Raw genomic sequence first — 22,062 nt, 5'->3', positions numbered from 1 at the left:
TTTCGATTGCTCTAGCCTGTCTCGAGCCAAAGGCGGAAGAATGGTCCCAAGACACGCGAGATGTTCCGGGAGTTCAGCTGATGCAACTCGGCGAGAGCTCCACGTGACAGTTCGTGGGACTCGCGGGGCCGGCGCCGGCTTCAGTTGGGGAAGGGGCGCAAGCGCGGGCAGGGGGCAGGAGGCGGGGTGCGCCGGCTGGGGTCTCTTTCGTGCTCCCAGCCCCCTGCGGACTCCACCATGGGGGATGCGCCGACCCCAGCGGAGAAGCTACATCTCATCACCCGCAATTTGCAGGTAGAGGCCCCCCTCGACTTCCGGGCGGGAGACCCCTCCTCACGGGAGACCCCGGCAGACCCTAGCACGGCTCCTGCTGTTAGACAACACAAAACCCGTACTCCCTCTGCTGCCCTTGTCCTATTGCGAATTACCTATATAGTCCCACAGAAGAGTGCCCCCTCCTTTCCCTCTGGAGACCTCGCGGTTCCCCCCCTTCCCCCCCACGGGGGCAGAGGCGCTTTCCATCTCCACAAGCTGCTCTGCGCTTACCCTCCCCTGGGAGGGGGCGGGGGGCTGGGACCCCTCCCCCTCAGGAGCACTCGTCCGCAGCCGAGGGGACCCCGGGGTCACCGAGTGCAGTCTCGTTTTACAGAGGGGTCCCTGAGGCATAGAAGGGGTTAAAGGCGCTGGTCTAAAGTAGCGGCAGAGGCGCGATTTGAACTCACTTCTTTCCCACCTTCTCACAAACAAGGGCTCTAGGCCCACCTTGGAACCCACAGGTGCCTCCCCATCGTGTGCCCTTTCACCTTCGCCGGCTTCCTTTGTTCCTGCCTCTCTCCCTGCCGTCCCCTCCCCAGAGTCAGTCCCGTGTCACTCTGCACTGAGCTGGCAGTGCCCCTCCGCTCTCCCCTGTCTCTCTCACACTCGCACCTCCATCCACCCATACCCATGCTGGCAACTGGCAGAGCTTAATGTCCTCCCCAATTTCTCTCTCTGCCACAGGAAGTCCTTGGAGAGGAAAAGCTGAAGGAGATCCTGAAGGAAAGGGAACTGAAGGTTTACTGGGGGACCGCAACCACTGGCAAGCCCCATGTGGCCTACTTTGTGCCAATGTCAAAGATCGCCGATTTCCTGAAAGCAGGATGTGAGGTGAGAGCTTTGGGCACAGGGATGGCGAGAGGAGCGGCCTTCCCAGCGCTGTTGTGATAGAAGCTGAAGAGTGCTTGACTCGCGGGAACACACAGGCCTGTTTGCTTCTTCCCTCCAGGTGACGATCCTCTTTGCTGACCTTCACGCGTACCTGGACAACATGAAGGCTCCGTGGGAGCTCCTGGAACTTCGGACCTCTTACTATGAAAACGTGATCAAGGCCATGCTGGAGAGCATCGGGGTTTCCTTGGAGAAGCTCAAGTTTGTCAAAGGCACCGATTACCAGCTCAGCAAGTGAGCGCTGGGGCCTCCCCACCTCTCTGCTCCTTGCCTCGGCATGGCAGTGATTTCTTTGCCTAATTATGGGCTTGTGGAGCCTAAATGCTTTTTTAAGTATAGGGTTGGAAGGTACTTTATTACAAAAAGCACCAGCCCTTCCTTCATTTGCCCAGTAGTTCCCATGTGGCTGCTGTTGTGTGTTTGGGCTTTTTTTTTTTTTTTTTTTTTAACAGTTCTTTTATGCCTCAGTGTTGGTTTAATTTAAATTTGGTCTCTTTTTTTTCCACGCTGTGGCTAAAGAACATGTTGTAAATCTGACCTTGTAGCAGCCTATGATATGGCGATCTGTGATCCCAGATAGGTCGGGAATGTTTAGGAGCTTAGACCGTGTTCTAAGATTCAGAAAAAAGAGATTATTTCTCAGTGGGTTTTTCCCTAGGCCTAGTCATGTTATGGGGTGGAGATCCAGGATGGGGCTTTGTATCTTTATTGATCTTCATGTCTTTTCTGATCCCTCTCAGAGAGTACACACTGGATGTTTACAGACTTTCCTCGATGGTCACTCAGCATGATGCAAAGAAAGCTGGGGCTGAAGTAGTCAAACAGGTGGAACATCCTTTGCTGAGTGGTCTGCTCTACCCAGGATTACAGGTACTTAGAGGGACAGAAGGTGGCCGATGACTTTCTTTCAACGCTACTTTCTGGGGAAAACCTTAATGGCTCAGCACTGCCTACAACAGGGACGAGCAACATTCAGCCCACGGGCTGTGTAAGACCCATTTGGTCTGGCTCTGCCAAAGGAACAGTAGCTTGAGTTCTTTAAATTGTTGATACCGTGTGGCCTCGAATGATGTTATAAATACCCAAATGACCCTTGGCAGAAAAAAGTTCCCCACCACTGGCCTACAAGGTGAAGCCCAGAGTCTGGTCTCAAGTTATTTTTCAGGTTTTATCTCCCTCTCCTCAACCTGCCCAGTGCCTACCCACCTTTATTCATACTATTTGAGAATCAGTCCATCCATGCCAGGCCCATCAATTGGCTCAATTTTTAAAATTATTATTATTTTACTTGGAAATAAAAGCATCTTATTTCTATTTTCCTTGCTTTATGAATAAAAAAAATGCACTATCATTTAACATGATAATGTCATGTTTGGCACAACTTGTTCTTTAGTGTTAATGTTCTTTAAGACTTGGCCCAAACCTTACATTCCAGCCTTATTATACATTCCTCACTTTCCCCCGCTCTACACTGACCAGATCAACCATTTTATCTGTTCCTCACCTGTAATTTTCCAACTGTTTTCCTTTTCTCTGCCCCTGTTTCTTTTCTGATACACTCCCACCTCATTTAAGGCTCTGAGAATCTCTCAATATCTTTTACAAGTTAGCTCTGGCATTGCCTCCCTAAAGTCCTTTCTGTTTTCCCTTCTTCCTCTCCCCAAATTTTGTATATATTCTGAGTATCTTCTTCCTCTTCTTCTTCTTCTTCCTCCTCTTCTTCTTCCTCCTCTTCTTCCTCCTCTTCTTCCTCTTCTTCCTCTTCTTCTTCCTCTTCTTCTTCCTCTTCTTCTTCTTCCTCTTCCTCTTCTTCCTCTTGTTCCTCCTCTTCTTCCTCTTCCTCTTCCTCTCTCTCTCTCTCTCTTCTCTCTCTCTCTTACTGTTTCCCCTAGTAAGGCTTAAGGATAAGCATTTTATTTTTTTTATCCATGTACCCCTAGTCTTTAGTTCAATATTTGTTGTACAGCAGGTCCTTGGTAAGTGCTTAGTAATTGAATTGTAGAAAAAATAAAAAAGTATGTAGAGTGGTAAAAAATCTGGAAGGAGGGGTTGAAATCAGAATCTCAGAGCTGAAAATCTCTTCGTGGTCATACAAGCTCCAATAAATATAGATTCACTGACCCCTGCAACAGAACACTCTGTTTTTGAAGAGTATATCTTATCACAAGTTCCTCCTTCAAGGCTAAATTTGCTACTTTGCAGTGTGCAGCCATTGGCTTCAGGTCTGCCCTCGAGAGGCCAAAAGGAGTAAGTCAAATTCCTGTTCCTCAGGACAGTTGGTCAGAGATTTGAAGGCAGCTAACCTGAGTCACCTTGGGCCTGCTTTCTAGCTAAACATTCCCAGTCACTTCAGATGATCTTCATGGGTCACACACTTGAGAAGGCCTTCACCATTCCAGGTGAATCCACTGAGCACCCTGTAGCTTATTGATGTAATTCCCAAAATGGGGCCCCTGCCACTGAATTTTATTATACTGACCCAGGACAGACTACAACAAGGCAGCCGTTTTCTTAGTCCTGGATACCATCTGCCTTTCTTAATGCAGCATGAAACAGCATTTGCCTTTTCTGGCTGCCACATCACATGGTTGTCTCATTTGAAGTTGGCAATCAACTAAACCTCCCCCCAAAAAAAGTGATTTAGTAGAGAGAGCGTTGGATTTGGAGCTGGAGTCTCTGGGCCCCAATTCTTAGCAAATCACTGCCCCTCATTGGACCTCAGTATTCTTGGCAGTAAAAAGGAGGTGGTTAGAACTGATGACAGGGAAGAGAATAAGCATTTATTTACAAAGCCTACTAAGAGCAAGGCCCTCTGCTAAGCCCTATTACAAATGTTGTCCCATTTAATAATATTTCATGACCTTTAAAGGCCCTTTCCAACTATAAATCTATAATCCCAATCAAATCTTTTTTCAAATGAACCACTGTTTAGCCATGTCTCTCCATCTCACACTTGTGAAGATAGTTTTTAACTTAAGATATAACATTCATCTCTATTAAGTTCTGTCTTAATTAGTTCTGCCCATTTTTAAAGCCTGTTGACATTTTTTTTGAGTCCTGACTCAAATCATCCAATATTTTAGCTGACTGTCCTAGCATAGGGTCATCTGCAAGTTGGATACACATGCCATCTCTGTAAAGTTGTTTCTAACATTGTATAAAAGCACAAGGACAAGTGCAGAATCTTGGGACACTCCACTAAAGACTTATAAGGTGACATCAACTAATCTTTGACTCTTCCCAGAATGCCCTTATTGTATATCATTTCTGTAGCCCATTTCTCTTTGTCTTTTTCACAGGCCTTTGTCAAATGCTTAGCTACCGTCTTTGCCTCATCAAGCAGTGTAGAAACACTATCTGGAAAGGAAATTAGGGTAATCTTGCATGACCTGGATCTTTGGTCCATTGTTTCCTCTTCTAGATGTTTACTAACCCTTTAATAATACATCTCAGTCTTGCCAGGAATTGAAATCAGACTTTCTAGCTTATAAATAGTGAACTCTATTCTCTTGCCTATTTTGAAAAATCAGGACATTTGTACTACTCCAATCCTGCGGTCTTTCTCCTGTTCTTGATTTTCAAAGCAGATCACTAACTGGCTCAGCAATTACAGCTGCAGATTCTTACCCAAGGATGTAGTTCATCTGGATCTAATGACTTAAACTCACCAACAGCAATTAGGTGTTCTCTTACTATCTTTCTATTCATCTGGGGTATCAGTGCCTTATTAGTCATTTTAGTTCTGCCTTTTCCAATGCAAAGATCATTCTACTTGGCAGAATAAAAACATGGCTACTCTGTTGTTCCTTCTGTCTTCTCCAATCCAATTCCACAAACATTTTTTAAGTGCATTCTGTGTACAAGGACTTTCTGCGCCCTGACTAGGTAAAGACCCCGTGAGAAATAGCCCCTGCCTTCATTCTACCAGTGGATTAAGGGGTATGTATACATGTGATATTTTGAAGAGATAAGGAATCAGAAAAGGCTCCTTGTAAGAGATAGTACTGAGCTAATTAAATTAACCTTGAAGAAAGTAGGGCCTCTTTCTAGAAGGGTGAAGGAAGGAGGGAGCACATTTAAGGAATAAAAGCAAGAATTGAGTGCACGAACAGAGCCTTACCCACCCAGAGCAATGACCCTCTGCCTTCTTGGATTATTCTTTCTCCCAGTGTAGTTTTAAAAAGGTTTTAGTTGTGCTTAGCATTCCTTCCTTGCACAATTCATTCTGAATTTGAACATTGCTGACACTTTGCTTGAAGGACAGTAGTTACGCCTTTCTATTTATTTGTTGCAAACTACCCTTGCTTCTAGGGTATCTTTGTCTCCACACATTCCTTGTGTATCCATAACAATCTCTTGAGAAAACTACTCATTTTTCCCTCATTGGAATAATTTCTTTTCATATCTTCTAACTTGTGTTCATGTCATTCCTTTAGCCTGTCTTCTATAAAATTTTAGTTCTATTCATTATTTTCTCTATACTTTTTGAAATCTGTTCTAAAACCTGGATGTCAGACTCTACCCATCTCTGCACCTATCAGAAATTCAAAAGTAACAATAATTTCCCCCAAGTTCCCATCTCTTCTGTACCAGGAACTAGTCCTTCCTTGTTGAGGCTTTTCTAAGCAAGATAACAGTTCCTTTTATTGCTTTCTCCAGCTTTTGAAGGATGGGAGTATCATCAAGACAATTCAGATTATTTCTTATTCTGCTTTGGTCAAAGAGAGCTTCAGCAGTTGGCCAGGTTGAATTTCCCCACAAGCAAAGCTTGTGAAATGTTTCCCAGACTCCTCATTTAGGTTTGTTTGTTTTTTTTGTTTTTGTTTTTGTTTTTGTTTTTTAAATCAGGTTGTTTATAGTAAATTTTGATTACAATATTTCTTCTGCCTCTATCCCATTGATATTTCCACCAAATGGTCCTCCAGGTTTACTGACTATAGATCTCGTTTGCCTGACTTGCTGCCCATAATTTGTGCTTTGTAGAGCTAGCACAGGCACATCTGGACCTCCATCTGTAGTCTCAACCTAGGCTTCACATCCCATCCAACTGTCCATTCTAGGTGTCTTGCTGTTACACCCCTATGGACTACTCTAACATGGTAGCTCCTCTTAGAGCTACTCTAATGCCCGTCCGTCGACGGCACGGCTAGGCCACACTTACCCGTCTTCGGGCACCAACCCGGATCCCATAGAGACAGACCACCATTAGGTAGGGGTGAAGCAAAAGAGAACTTTATTCTGAGATAGCACATATTTATACCCCACTGATGATATGGGGGAAGGGGGAAGTCCTCTAGGAACCTGGCATAATGTGATTGGCCCCAGAAGAAGGAGGGAGGGGTGCTACGCTTTGAGAGCACTAAGGAGGAAGGCGTGGTACCTGGAATCAGATACCGCCTCAAGGGGCTGTGCCCCACCTCCACATAGGACTCCCCTGCGCCTCAGAACCTCTCATCCCTCAGGTCCTCCCACATGCCTTGAACTATCTTCCTTGCTTCCAGAGGCTTTTTAACCCTTACATCTTGCCATCCACCATCCCTGGGACTTACCAACTATCTTCTATGTATTATCTCCCTCTACCAGAATTTAAGCTCCTTGAAGGGAAGAACTGTCATTTGTGTTTTTGTCCCTCATGTACAGCTCAATATTTGGTACGTAGCAGGGCATACTAATTGTTTTTCCTTTTATATACAAACACCATGAGTCTTTATTACTTGTTCCTTTCTTGAATTTTGTGACTACAGCTAATCTTCCTGTTTTGTAGCTTCTCTCAGGGCATCTCTAAGAGACCTTGGAGAATTCCTTTAGGCAGTTGATTAGATTATACAAAGCTCCAGGCAAATTATTCCTTTTTTTTTTTTTTTTTTTTTTTTTTTTTTTTTTTTTTTTTTTTAAATTTCTTTTCAGCCTTTTTAAAGAAATTTGAATTCCAAATTTTCTCACTTCCTTCGAGCCACTAAGAAGGCAAAAGCAATATGATACCCATTTTGCAGGTAAAATCATGAAAAATCTTTCTATGCTAGCTATATTGCCCCCCCCCCCCCAAAAAAAAAAAAAAAAAAGGCAAGAAAAGTGTTAGAAAATTATCCTTCAATTTGCAGCATTACAACCTTATTGTTACTGTGTACAATGGTCTCCCAGTAGGCATTGCTTATCTGGCTCGATGTGATAGATGTATAGTTCTTTTGTCGTGTTGTAGATCAGAAGTATCAAATTTGGAATCCCCTCCTTAGTAATTTTCCCAATTACATGTAAAAATAAAATGCAACATAAATATTGTTAATTTGTGATTTTCAAAGCTAGTATGTGACTTAGATTCTTTCCTATTTGTGTTGTCTGCTGTTGTAAATGTATTCCCTAGGAAGCCAGGAGATTATGGAAAGTCTATAGTTAGACTTCTATATTTTATCCTCTGGATATTCTATAACTTAATTATCAGTAAATGTTTGGTTTGTATACCTGTTTTATTTATATGCTCAAGGTCATATAAAAATATCTTGGGTAAAAAGTGGAAAACATTTAAGAAACCTGTTCTACAAATTAAAAACCCCCAGACAAACACGAAACTTGAAATTCTAAAAATAAAAGGAGAGATTAATAAAATTGAAAGTAAAAAAAACTATTGAATTAATTAATAAAACTAAGAGTTGGTTCTATGAAAAAACCAACAAAATAGACAAACCCTTAGTAAATCTGATTAAAAAAAGGAAAGAGGAAAAACAAATTGTTAGTCTTCAAAATGAAAAGGGAGAACTCACCACTAATGAAGAGGAAATTAGAACAATAGTTAGGAGTTACTTTGCCCAACTTTATGCCAATAAATTTGATAACTTAAATGAAATGGAAGAATACCTTCAAAAATATAGCTTGCCCAAATTAACAGAGGAAGAAGTAAGTAGTCTAAATAGTCCCATCTCGGAAAAAGAAATAGAACAAGCTATTAACCAATTCCCTAAGAAAAAATCTCCAGGACCAGATGGATTTACATGTGAATTCTACCAAACATTTAAAGAACAATTAACTCCAATGTTATATAAACTATTTGAAAAAATAGGGATTGAAGGAGTCCTTCAAAATTCCTTTTATGACACAGACATGGTACTGATACCTAAACTAGGTAGGCTGAAAACAGAGAAAGAAAACTATAGACCAATCTCCTTAATGAATATTGATGCTAAAATCTTAAATAAAATATTAGCAAAAATACTACAGAAAATCATCCCCAGGATAATATCTATGACCAAGTGGGATTTATACCAGGAATGCAGGGCTGGTTCACTATTAGGAAAATTTAGCATAATCGACTATATCAATAACTAAATTAACAAAAATCATATGATCATCTCGATAGATGCAGAAAAAGCATTTGGTAAAATCCAACACCCATTCCTACTAAAAACACTTGAGAGTATAGGAATAAATGGACTATTCCTTAAAATAATCAGGAGGATATATTTAAAACCATCAGTAAACATCATATGTAATGGCGATAAACTGGAACTTTTCCCAGTAAGATCAGGAGTGAAACAAGGTTGCCCACTATCACCATTACTATTCAATATAGTACTAGAAACGCTAGCCTTGGCAATAAGAGCTGAGAAAGAGATTAAAGGAATTAGAGTAGGTAATGAGGAAATCAAACATCACTATTTGCAGATGATATGGTATACTTAGAGAACCCCAAAGAGTCTGCTAAAAAGCTATTAGAAATAATTCATAACTTTAGCAAAGTTGCAGGATACAAAATAAATCCACATAAATCCTCAGCATTTTTATACATTACCAACACAATCCAACAGCAAGAAATACAAAGAAAAATTCCATTCAAAATAACTGTCGATAGTATAAAATATTTGGGAATACATCTACCAAAGGAAAGTCAGGAATTATATGAGCAAAATTACAAAACACTTGTCACAAAAATAAAGTCAGATTTAAATAATTGGAAAGACATTAAGTGCTCTTGGATAGGCCAAGCGAATATAATCAAGATGACAATACTCCCCAAACTAATCTACTTATTTAGTGCTATACCAATCAGACTCCCAAGAAACTATTTTAATGACCTAGAAAAAGTAACAACAAAATTCATATGGAAGAACAAAAGGTCGAGAATTTCAAGGGAATTAATGAAAAAAAAAAAAAATCAAATGAAAGTGGCCTAGCTGTACCTGATCTTAGAACTATATTATAAAGCAGTAGTCCAAAACCATTTGGTATTGGCTAAGAAATAGACTAGTTGATCAGTGGAATAGGTTTGGTTCACAGGACAAGATAGTGAATAAAAATAGCAATCTAGTGTTTGACAAACCCAAAGATTCCAACTTTTGGGATAAGAATTCATTATTTGACAAAAACTGCTGGGAAAACTGGAAATTAGTATGGCAGAAACTAGGCATGGACCCACACTTTAACACCATATACTAAGATAAGATCAAAATGGGTCCATGATTTAGACATAAAGAACGAGATCATAAGAGGAACATAGGATAGTTTACCTCTCAGACTTGTGGAGGAGGAAGGAATTTGTGACCAAAGGAGAACTAGAGATCATTATTGATCACAAAATAGAAAATTTTGATTATATCAAATTAAAAGGCTTTTGTACAAACAAAACTAATGCAAACAAGATTAGAAGAGAAGTAACAAATTGGGAAAACATTTTTACAGTTAAAGGTTCTGATAAAGGCCTCATATCCAAAATATACAGAAAATTGACTAATTTATAAGAAATCAAGCCATTCTCCAGTTGATAAATGGTCGAAGGATATGAACAATTTTTAGATGATGAAATTGAAACTATTTTCACTTATATGAAAGTGTTCCAAATCACTACTGATCAGAGAAATGCAAATTAAGACAACTCTGAGATACCACTACACACCTCTCAGATTGGCTAAGCTGACAGGAACAAATAATGATGAATGTTGGGGGGGATGTGGAAAAACTGGGACACTGATGCATTGTTGGTGGAGTTGTGAAAGAATCCAACCATTCTGGAGAACAATCTGGAATTATGCCCAAAAAGTTATCAAACTGTGCATACCCTTTGATCCAGCAGCGCTACTCCTGGGCTTATATCCCAAAGAAATACTAAAGAAGGGAAAGGGACCTATATGTGCCAAAATGTTTGTGGCAGCCCTTTTTGTAGTAGCTAGAAACTGGAAAATGAATGGATGTCCATCAATTGGAGAATGGTTGGGTAAATTATGGTATATGAATGTTATGGAATATTATTGTTCTGTAAGAAATGATCAACAGGATGAATACAGAGAGGCTTGGAGAAACTTACACGAACTGATGCTGAGTGAGCAGAACTAAGATCATTATACACTTCAACAATGATACTGTATGAGGATGTATGCTGATGGAAGTGGATATCTTCAACATAGAGCTAATCCAATTCCAATTGATCAATGATGGACAGAATCAGCTACACCCAGAAAAGGAACACTGGGAAATGAGTGTAAACTGTTCCCATTTTTTGTTTTTCTTCCCAGGTTATTTTTACCTTCCGAATCCAATTCTTCCTTTGCAACAACAACAACAAAAATTTGGTTCTGCACATATATATTGTACCTAGGATATACTATAACATATTTAATATGTATGGGAATACCTACCATCTAGGGGAGGGGGTGGAGGGAAGGAGGGGAAAATTCGGGATAGAAGGCAGTACAAGGGATGATGTAAAAAATTACTTATGCATATGTACTATCAAAAATGTTATAATTATAAAATTAATTTAAAAAAAAAAAGGAAAGAAAGAAACCTGTTCTAAGCAATAGAAAACCACAAGCATTCCAGATTTTGTGCATTTTCTGCTGAAATTAATTAGGCTCAGTTGTGGTCAAAAAGAAGTATCACAAATGTTTGATGGGTCAGATTTACCCAACTGGTTAAATGCTCTCATTTGAAATCTGGAAAGGAAGAATCAGCTCCAGAAATTGACTACTACCCTGTTTTTTCTACATAGATGAATGCTGATAATTATTATCAAGATAATTGGATATTGTCATGTCTTCTCACTAACTTGTCTTTTGGCATTTTCTTGATCTTTGGTAGACTTGTTTTTTCAGAAAGAAAACTAAGTTCTTATTTCCACAGGCCTTAGATGAGGAATATCTGAAAGTAGATGCCCAATTTGGAGGAGTTGATCAGAGGAAGATTTTTACCTTTGCAGAAAAGGTGAGTTTGGGATCTCAGGTTTCAGTTGAGTATTTATTTTATCCTCTGCATTGTTGCAGATCTACCACCAGGGGGCCTTGGCCATTCTGAGAAGTATAGTCCTTATTTTTATTTCCCAGGAGTCTCCCCCTCCCCCTCCTGCTTTGCATCTAAACCTGCTAGTATTTTTCCATTTTACTGAAGGTGGGACTAGTTTGCCCACATTATTGAAGATGGCTCTGTGTATTAGAAAGAATATTGCACTGGAATTCAGAAGACCTGAATTGTAGGTCTGACTGACTTTGTAGCAAGTATCATAACCTCTCCAACCTTAGAATTAACAGCATAGAAAGCCAGAAAGGTCTCAGTTCATATCCCGCCTGTGATACTAGCTGTGTGACCCTGGGCACAACATCTCTCTCAATTACTTATCTGGGAAGCGGGCTTAACCCCTCTAGTCCCCATGCTTTCACATGGTGGTTGTGAGATTCAAATGAGATGACATATATAAAGCATTTTGCAGAAATTATGCATTATGGAAATCTCCCTACATTGTTGTAAAAGGAGGCTAATATCTACCTTGTCTACCTTCCAAGTTGCTTTGAGAGTCACCTTGAATATAACAGGTACTTGGCAAATGTTTGTTCAGATAAATCTATTAAATCAAATGAGAAAATGGATCTGAAAGGACTTTTTGAACTATAAGGAATTGTTCAAATACAAGGGATTATTGTTTGAATGGAAGGGGGGGGGGAAGGAAGTCAATATAAGGCTATGAATTTCCTTGTTCCCTGGAAAGCTGGTTGTTTTGGATAAATGGAAAAAGAAACAGCACACTCCTGTAGCCTTGTAGAAGATAGAGTAGACTATACTGAAACCAGGGTCAAGCAGAAAGCATGATAAAACATGAAAGCTCAAAAAGTACTGGTGAGAACTGGCCAGAGAGCCAGGAAAGCCTGGGGTAAAGTCTCACCTCTGACCCTTTCGTATACTGGCCACATGGCCCAGGACAAGTCACCGACACATCTCCCTAACATGTGGAACTGGCCATGATATCCAGACTGAAGAAGGGAGGGCCTCGTGTAAGCACAATTTAAAATCAGCTGAATAACTCAAGGTGGGGAGTTGTGGGGTGCCTCTGTTTTCGGTCTTGCTCCATGCATGGAATGTTGAGAAGTGACTGGGCTCAGAACTAATCTCTTTACCAGTTGGCCTGCAGACTACCATTGATTCTTACCATATGTCTGAATGGTAGAGTTGGAAGAAGGCCCTAAACCCTGTTAAGTAGGTGAGGTCATTACAAATGTAGAATGTCTAATCCTTACTATGACAAAACACATCTTTTACTCATTTCTAATCGACTCCCTATTCCACTCTCTGCCAAAGACTATTTCAGAAGACTATTACCTTCTCTCCTCAAACCTTCTTCCCTTGCTGAGCCAAGTACTTCAGCTTGTTATTGCAAAAATTTGAAGTTGTTGTTCATGAGTTTTTTCTTTTCCTCTTTTAACAATGGTAGTAGCTCACATTTATATTGTGCTTTAAGCATTTAAATAACCTCATTCTTTCACAACCTCCACCCAGTAGGTGCTATTCTTATTCCTATTCTAGAGATGAAGAAATTGAGGCACAGAGAGTTTGTGACTTGTCTGGGGTCACACAGCTAGTGTCTAAGACAGGATTTGAACTTGGATCTTTCTAACTACAAGGAACATATTCTATCATTGTGCCATCTAGTTGTCTTCATTATCATCTCTCACACTTTGTTTACTTCAGTCTCTGTTAATGAGGTGGCTCTTTCTTTTTCTCTCCCCCTTTCTTCCCCTCTATCCCTTTCTCTTCCTTTCCCTCCCTTACCATGTATGTAATAAATTCTAGTGACTTTCTGTTGCCTCTAGGATAAAATGACATGTGTTAGCCATTTAAAGCCTGTCAAACCTGACCCCAACCTAGCCTTCTGATCTCATCCCCTATTACCCTGCTTTTCTCACTGTTGTCCTCTCTGGTCCTCTCAGTTTCTCTGCTTTTTTCCCTCATCTCCATCTTGTTGATTCACTGCCTTCCAGACTGTTCTTATATGTCCTTAGAGATGATAGAATGAGAGTGCTGGAGGGTGGGAGCCGAGTGCTTGGCTCATAATTGCTTGATGACCCATGGATTGATCAGGGTTGGATTGGTGATTGCTGCCTTTTTTCCTGTGTTTTGTTCCTGCTTCTAGTATCTCCCAACCCTAGGCTATTCAAAGAGGATCCATTTGATGAATCCTATGGTCCCAGGATTGACAGGCAGTAAAATGAGCTCTTCGGAAGAGGTAGGTTTCCCTGTCTCAATGGTGGCTATGGTCCTGAAGTAGAAAATGATAGGGACCAGGAGATATTAAAAGAAAATAGCTCTAACAATGTTGAATGCCTTTAAAGATAAATAGGACCCTTGAAGTCATTTAGACACCACCCTGTGCAGCATCTGATTAGAGGTTGGGAAATACATGTGACTGTTTCTCATTCATATGCACACATAATTTTACTCTCAAAAGTTAGGTGACTAGCATGCAATCTTAATGCTTTTTTTCTGGTGTTGCAATATTTCTTGTATTAGCCTGTTTGTCCTCACCCACCTGTCCTGTTTGGTGACATTCTCCATATCTTATTACTAAAAAGGATGCTAGCAAGAGAAGGGTCTCTGTCTATATCCATCTCTGTGACAGGTTCCCAGGGTCATGGAAAGATGAGGAGGCGGGAGGACCTGCCCTAGAGGGAAACAGATCTTGTTTAAGAATTGGCTGGGATGTTCTCGTTTTTCAACCTTTCAAAGGGTTCTCTCTGCTCCATGGCTTATAGGAGTCTAAGATTGATCTGCTTGATCGGAAGGAGGATGTGAAAAAAAAACTGAAAAAAGCCTTCTGTGAGCCAGGGAATGTGGAAAACAATGGAGTCTTGGCCTTCATCAGACATGTGCTTTTCCCTCTCAAGTCAGGTAAAAAGTTCTGCCATTGCCATTTCTGTCCAATGGTCTGGCATAGCCAGAGATCAGGCTCTAGGTCTAGAAGTTTTAAATCCTGCCCCTTAGGGACCATAGTGGAGACTTCACACAGTCTCCTTCCCCTCTCAGATAAAAGGAAAAGACTGGTCCAGAGGATCCATGCAGTGTCCTCTTGTGGGGGGGAGAGGGGGGGACTGTGATCCCTGGAATGGGGCTCCTGCTGGTGTCATGCACTGCAGCAGTGTGCACCCTTTGATGTCTGTGATATTGCATAGACCATGTAGCCAGTCCAGGAGAATGGACACTGAGATTCACATCAGGCCCATGGGCCTATAAGCTAAAACCAGAACTTCAGCCCAGCCTCCCAACTCTGGTGCCCTTTCTGTTGCATCTGGCCCTTGGGGATGCTCATCCCTATCATCAGCTCATGTTAAGGAGTCTCTGCTGCTTCCCTGCTATGTTCCTCTGTCTGACTTGGGCACTGCAGGGTTGGGGGGATGGGAGCATTATAAGACCAAGGGGTTAGCTGTCCATTGACATGGCTCTGAGCCTCCTCTCTTTTTGTAGAGTTTGTGATCCTTCGAGAAGAGAAATGGGGTGGCAACAAAACCTACACAGCTTACTCGGAACTGGAAAAGGACTTTGCAGACCAGGTAAAGCCCCCAACAAGCCCACCCCAGGGAGCTCCTCTGTCTCCTTTGCTGGATTTTCTTCTGACCCTCGGTCCTGGCGGCTCTCCCCTCCTCCTTCTCTTCCTGTATCCTGTCTCACTTGGCAGATCTCAGCAGCCCCCATTGGTTCTCTTCCTTCAGCCTCACCTCTCTGCTGGCTGAGTCCAGCTCTACCTCCAGCTCCCTTTTGGATATCTTGCTTGTACTGAATGTCCCATGGGTGTTTTAACATCTCCATCACATATTTGTCTCTTTCCCACCAACCGTCCCTGTTATTGTGGAGGGTACACCCTCCTCCTGAGGGGTCACCCTCAGTTTCTCACCCCCACTCACCCCCATAGCCAATCTTTTGTCAAGTCTTGTTGAGTATGTTACAAATGACGTCTCTATGGAATATGTCCTGTTCTCTCTGGACACTGCCAGCCCTTTGGTGCAGACCTCCCCCATCACCTTCTGCCTGGAATATTGAGCTAGCTGCTGCTGGGTGGGCCTAGGGGACAGGCCTCTCACTGCTCTCAGGCCTTGAAATGGCCTTCCTAAAGTACAGGCCAAACCATGTAATCTCCTGCTCAGTCACCTTTTTGACATTCTTGGCCCTCTATTACATAGCCCTCCGCCCCATCACCATAAACGCCTTTTCATTCTTCTTAAACCTCACACACACATTCCCTCTGAGGGACTTTGTGGCCCTGGTACCCTGCTTCCTGCTATTTGTCTTGCACAGAATGGCTGTCTGTCATGCCTGAAATGAAGAGACAATCCCAGCCTCTGCAGGAAACTATTCCCAGTTCATCCTGTCTGTGTCTGTGCATGAGTTGTTGACATGTTGCCTTCTCATTAGGCTGTGAGCTGATTAAGAGCAGGTCTGAGGATGAGGTTCCCTTTCTTCACACCCCCAATCCTTTGCACAGTGATTTGCCCATGATGGTACCTAATAAATGCCAGCTAACCATGATTTCCCTTGAGGGCACTCGGCACACCTACCTCCCAGTCACCTAGCTTTGAAACCTCTGTCATCCTCCAGCTCCCCCACCCCAGTTCAGTCAGTCATCATTCAGTGCTCTGTGCTAGGCTGGTGCAAAGAAAGGCAAAAAATCATGCCTCCCCTCAAGGAGCTCACATTTTAATGGGGGAAACATGTAAATAACTCTGTTCGACAAACTATAGGCAGGACTAATAGGAAATAACCAAAGGAAATCATTGGAGTCAAGAATCGGGGAGGCCAGGAGGTGGAGATGAGGAAGGAGAATGTTCCAGGGGTGCAGGCAAGGTTTTATATTTGATCCTGGAATAACAGGGACTCCCAAGCCCTGTTTGGGGTAGACCAAATCCAAAGTAGTAAGGCCAGTTCCTTTCAATGTTGGATAATCGCTGATGCATTTCAATTCCTTTGTTGAACCAATGGTACTCAAAACAAGACATGTGCAGGAAACTGACCAACTGGCCAATGAGATGGATCGGGAATAGACTGACAAACATGCCCTGGATCAGGAAAAGAGCCTGTAGTAAGAGCATGTCAGCGATGATCTTGCTGACACTTGGGAATGGTTGAGGTTTCCTCCCAGATACCTCGAATGCCAGGTCAGCAATATCCTGAAAATATATGGCATTCACCACTTTACTGAGCACAAAGAGGGGGAGCACCCACAGAGCACTAAAGATAGAGATGAGGATACTTAGTAGAGAAACCCTGTGCTTTAGGAAACTTACTTGGCTAGCTCAGGGGAGCCTGGAGCAGAGCAAGGAGCCTGTTAGAGGAGTTGCCCGGCAAACCAATCAGGGGGTTTTTGAACTAGCTCAGACATGAGGCGCCAAGGACCTGCACCAATGGTAGCGTGTCATCAGTGGCCAGTCCTGGTGATTGTGTCCATAAGATCTCTTTCATCATCCCCCTTTCTGCTTATGTTCACTGCTCCCTTGGCTCAGACCGTTAACACCTCCTTCCCTCATCCTCACTGGGGTCCCTTCCAGTCTCACCACATAGCAGTCAAAAGTAGTCCTCCTGCCACCAACCCTTGGTCACTGGCCTCCTGGATGTCCCAGGAATAAGCAACCCCATGATCTCTGGTCCAGATGTTCTCTATGCCTCGGCTTTACCTCCTGGCTTCTCTGGCTTCCTCCAAATCCCACCCCAAATCCCAGCTTCTACAAGAAGCCTTTCCCAGCACCTTCCAATTGTTATTTATCCTGTCGATAGATAATTCATGCAGATCCGTCTGTTCCTTGTGTGGCTCGTTAGATCGTGCATGAGCTCCCAGCCCTCAGCACAGTGCCTGGCATGTAGCAGGCATTTTATAATTGCTCATTGACTGGTTGTAGCATCTACTGGTCCCATCAGACTCCTGGGGGGCAGTTCTCTACTTTCTCTGGGATAAAATACAAGCTCTTCTTTATTGGTCACAAGCCCTTCACAGTCTGGCTCTAGCCTGGCCCTGTGCCACTGGGCCCCACAGAAGCCATTGCGCCCATCTACAACATGCTCTCAGGGCTCTAATTTGGAGACTTGATCTTCTTACAGGCAGGGTTCAGCTCACGTGCCTTCTGTGGCTGTCCCAGGCCCCTTCTTGTCTGTACTTTCTCTCACCTCTCTTAATCCCTATCCTGTGTTACACTAATTGGTGGGCGTGTTTTGGCCCTATTTGAATGGAAGCCCTTGGAGGGCAGGTGTCATTTCCATTTCTGTATCCCATGCCAAGCACAGCACCAGGCACAGAGAAAGTGCTCAGGAAGCGGTTGTTGATGTGAATTGAATTGAAAGGCCTATGGGAACCTGGTCCCGAACAACCAGTCTTTGCTTCTAGATGTTTCCATCCCTGGGTGACTCAGGCCTGGATCAGTTAGGAAGGGTCTGTTGTGAGTCACTGCTTTGGAGGGGACACCGGATCTGCCATTTTGAGAGCCACGTGATCCAGCCTCGCTCTTCTGGGTGCAAAAGGGTCAGCAGGCGAAAAAGTACCTCTTCTCCCCAGGCCTGCCCTGCTCTTAGGTTGCCTCTTTGTGTCTGCTCCATTGTCCCCAAGTCACTGGGCACAGGAGAATGGAGCCTGTTTGGACCGAATGAGACCCCTTCCAGCTCTAAAGTCTACAAGCCTGTGAAGGGGGACATTTCCCACTGGAGGCCTCTCCTGATCCTCTTCCCCCCAAATCCCCTTCTCTTCCTCTTGTGTTTTGTACGTGTGTGTGTCATACGTGTCTATTCACTACCCTGCAAGCTCCTCAAGGATGGGATTTTGAGTTTACCTAGTAAGTGCTTCATCAATACTTGTTGATTGGTGCACAATACAAATACAAGCTGATGTGAATCATGGATGAGAAGAGGGAGGGTGTCTAGATGTCACAAGAGTCACACTTGGGTGTAATTGATGTGTGCTGTTGATTTTTAAGTAGGTTGAACCCACTGTTCCCTCTCTGACTTTTATTGTCTTAATGGCTCTCTTCTCCCATGGCAGGTGGTGCATCCTGGAGATCTGAAGAATTCAGTTGAAGTGGCCTTGAACAAATTGCTGGACCCCATTCGGGAAAAGTTTAATACTCCTGCACTGAAGAAACTGTCCAGTGCAGCTTACCCTGACCCGACAAAACAGAGTAAGGCCAGATGGAGAGGAGCACAGGCTGGGACTCCCCTCCCTGGGTCCCTGCAGGCCAGAGAATGCCCCTGATCATAGGTGGGCACCCCGAGTCATCTTCCACTTGTATGAAGTCATCCTAGGGTGCTGTTTCTCTATCGCTGCCAAGAAGTTCTGGACCAAACCAAAGTAAAACCAGGGGTCTCGGCTCAGAAGGTCACTCGGGCATCAGATAGGTTAAAGCCAGTCATTCATTGAGAGGGAGACTGGCTGCTTGGCCGGGGTGGGTGCCTTTGGAGTGACAGATCATGGCATCGGCGATTTCAAGGCAGATGGAGGAGGAGAAGCCCACGGCGAGAAAGGGTTATTTAGCACTTGGCCTGTGGCCCCAAATCCAGTGCCCTTTGCTCCTGGAGAGCCTGGCTCCGTGTGAGATGATAAACCCATAAGATCAGGAACATTTCCTATAACCCTGATTCTGGCTAAGTTCCTTGCAAGGTCCCAGTCCTTCACATCTCTTATCTTTTTGTCATCCTCAGAGCCAGCAGCCAAAGCCTCTTCCAAGAACATGGAGCTGGAGGCAGTCATCCCATCCCGGCTGGACATCCGTGTGGGGAAAGTGGTCAGCGTAGAGAAGGTAGGGGAGCCGGTCAGGGTTCGTGCCTCCATTTGCATCTGGAGGAAAGGCCTCCCTGGGCGTTCTCAGAATTCAGTCTTCCGGCCAGGCTGCCCCCAGTCGGATGTGCCTATGCTTCAGTGCCACAGGGAAGCAGGGAGGGGCCTAACTTATCTCCTGAGCTCTCTACACTCCCAGGCTTCGGCGGCGTGCCCAGACTGGCCAGGGGTCTGGGGTGCCAGCCTGCAGAAGGAGCAGAAACGGTGGGGGTAGGGGGATCACACAACCAAGCAGTTCTGGGCACAGTGCAGGGCACATGGCGGCCAGCAGAGGTTCTCCACCCATGTCCCAACTCAATGTCTGTGGCGGGTGATCTGTCGGGCCGGGCAGAACTGGGACATGGACCATGGTCTGGATTCAGAATCCAGCCTTGGTCCTAAAAGCTGAGATTGGACTCGGCTTGGACAGTTTTGGGGCTGAGAGTCAGTGAACTTTGGCTTGTACTTCCCCAGCACCCCGATGCAGACAGTCTGTACCTGGAGAAGATTGACGTTGGGGAGCCAGAGCCACGGACAGTAGTGAGCGGTCTGGTTCACTTTGTTCCCAAGGAAGAGCTGCAGGACAGGCTTGTGGTGGTCTTGTGCAATTTGAAGCCCCAGAAGATGAGGGGAGTGGAGTCCCAAGGGATGCTTCTGTGTGCTTCCACGTAAGTGAGGGCTCTGGGAAGGGTGAAGGCTGTGCCCTCGAGCAGTCGCTTTCCACTGAGGTGGGGGGTTATTACACTGTGAATCACACAGAAGATGCGCTGCCAGTTGGCAAGGCGTGAGGAAACCTGCATTTGGAAGACTCGTGGCCCTTGAAGTTAGACTGGGTCGTGCACCAGAGCCATTCTTAGTGTAGGCCCTTCAGGGGAGCCCCAGTATCAGGGCCAGAGCCAGCAGTGACACAATCCTCCACAGCACCCCAGCTTCCTTTGGCTCCCTGACTTGCCCCCCATGCCCCATGTGGCTTTCCCCAGGGGACCTCAGACCACCCCAGAGCTCCCCCCATCCTTGCCCTCTGTGTCTTCCCAGGGAAGGGGCAAACCGCCAGGTGGAGCTCCTGGACCCTCCTCAAGGCTCCGCCCCCGGAGAACGCGTGTTCGTGGAGGGCTATGAGCAGGGCCAGCCTGACGAAGAGCTCAAGCCCAAGAAAAAAGTCTTTGAGAAACTGCAGGTAAGGAGAGCTGTGGCTGCCCCTGCCTCTGGAAGAGCGTCAGCCCGGTCAGTCCTCCATTTTCTGGGAAGGACACTGGCAGGGGCAGGAAGGTGCCTCCCATCCTCCTCTCCTGTTCTGCGGCCATTTCATTTCCATTTCTCTTGCTGTTACCCCTCGGCTCCCCAAGTACAAAGTGGGCTCCTCTAGGGCAGAAGGCACCTTGGGTTTCCAGTTCCTCCGTCTAGCTCAGTGCCTGGCAGCAACTTAGGAATTCCAGCCTTGCCTCACATCCGCTAACTGTGTGATCCTGGCAAAGTCAGCTGACCTCTCAACTCTGCCTCAGTCTTCATCTGTAAAATGGGAGCAAACAGCCTGTGCCTCAGAGTCATTATAAGGACCAAATGACTTTCAAGTCATGTGGAGAGCACTTAACTGAAAGTCCTCATCCCTTCCCCCAATCCCCCCTACCAGCTAGCCATGGGTCTTAGAGCTCGTGGTCCTGGTAGCACCAGTACCTGCAGTCACTAAACACTTGCTGGGTCGATCATCTGCCGGTTTCTCATTCTCCCCAGGCTGACTTTCAGATCTCTTCGGAGCGCATTGCTCAATGGAAGCAAACCAACTTGATGACCAAGCTGGGCTGCGTCTCTTGTAAAACACTGAAGGGAGGGAACATCAGCTAACTTCAAGGCTGGCCTCTACCCTCCCACCACCCGTCACAGGCTGCTCTCCCCATCCCTAGTCCACTAGCCCCTCCAAGGAGACTCATCTTTCACGTGTCTACAGCTGACTGGAGGCTCCAGATTCCCAGTGTCCAGTGCTAGGTATGCACCCCCTTGAGAACTCGGGCTTGAGGCTGCGGGAGGCTGACCACCAGAACCCAGACACCCCACCCCATTCCCAGGAGCCGGCCTCCCACATTTCTGCCAAGAATTGGGATCCCTGAGAAAGGGTGGTCGAAGGAGGCGATGCTTCTGGCTTCCTCTGTTGGCAGCTGATTTAGGAACTCTTTCCCAAAAGATCCAGTTTTAGTGTAATTGGAGGGGGGGGGGGAGGAATATGCAGTAATTGTTCAAATTGGAAAACGATCTGTTCCTTGGCTTTCCAGTGGGGATCCGGCAGCTGTGCTTCAGGGGCTGTGCCTCTGGCTAGAGCTCGGTGCTAGGATGGGCTAATTACAGCTTATCAGAAGTTGTGGTTTTGGGAAGGCATATGTTAACAGGGAGTGATTATTCAACATCCCGACTCCCCAAAAGGAGGAGAGCAAAGAACCTGGTTTTGTCCAACCATCTCCTTGGCCCCTTTGCTCCTGAGCCGTGCCTGGAAAGCCCTTTTTCCCCAGGTCTCCCCACACCCTAAACCAGGTGTGTGGATCATTAGCATCACACCATGCTAGGGAGGGGGGGTGTCTTTTTAAACAGGGTGAGAAGTAACTTCATAATCTGAATCATTGTCATAAATCAGAATAAATGTCTAACTGAAAGCACCTGTGTGTAGCCTTCTGGGGGAATGGAAGCAACATGTCGTGGCAGTGGGAAGCCACCATCTGCCTGGCCCTGAGCTGTGGGAGAGGAGCTGAGCCCCAGCAAAGCACTTCCAACTCCAGTGGGCACTCAGGGAAGGCCGGGGCTGAGATCAGGCTGTGTTGGTGCAGCCACTA

General features: G+C 44.8%; 1 protein-coding gene across 1 annotated transcript; it reads left to right on the top strand.

Moving 5' to 3' along the window:
* Positions 1-72: 72 nt before the first annotated feature.
* YARS1 (tyrosyl-tRNA synthetase 1) lies at positions 73-21,885 on the top strand. The gene is made up of 13 exons (XM_074305390.1): positions 73-294; positions 1,000-1,146; positions 1,265-1,440; positions 1,947-2,076; positions 11,314-11,394; positions 13,592-13,684; positions 14,211-14,346; positions 14,920-15,005; positions 18,473-18,608; positions 19,129-19,226; positions 19,718-19,911; positions 20,279-20,420; positions 20,975-21,885. The coding sequence occupies exons 1-13, from the start codon at positions 238-240 to the stop codon at positions 21,083-21,085; spliced, it is 1,587 nt and encodes a 528-aa protein (XP_074161491.1). The 5' UTR covers positions 73-237; the 3' UTR covers positions 21,086-21,885.
* Positions 21,886-22,062: the final 177 nt, after the last annotated feature.

The sequence above is a fragment of the Sminthopsis crassicaudata genome, chromosome 3 (genome assembly GCF_048593235.1).
Source record: "Sminthopsis crassicaudata isolate SCR6 chromosome 3, ASM4859323v1, whole genome shotgun sequence".
Taxonomy (NCBI): domain Eukaryota; kingdom Metazoa; phylum Chordata; class Mammalia; order Dasyuromorphia; family Dasyuridae; genus Sminthopsis; species Sminthopsis crassicaudata.
This window is presented reverse-complemented; position numbering and strand designations above follow the sequence as displayed.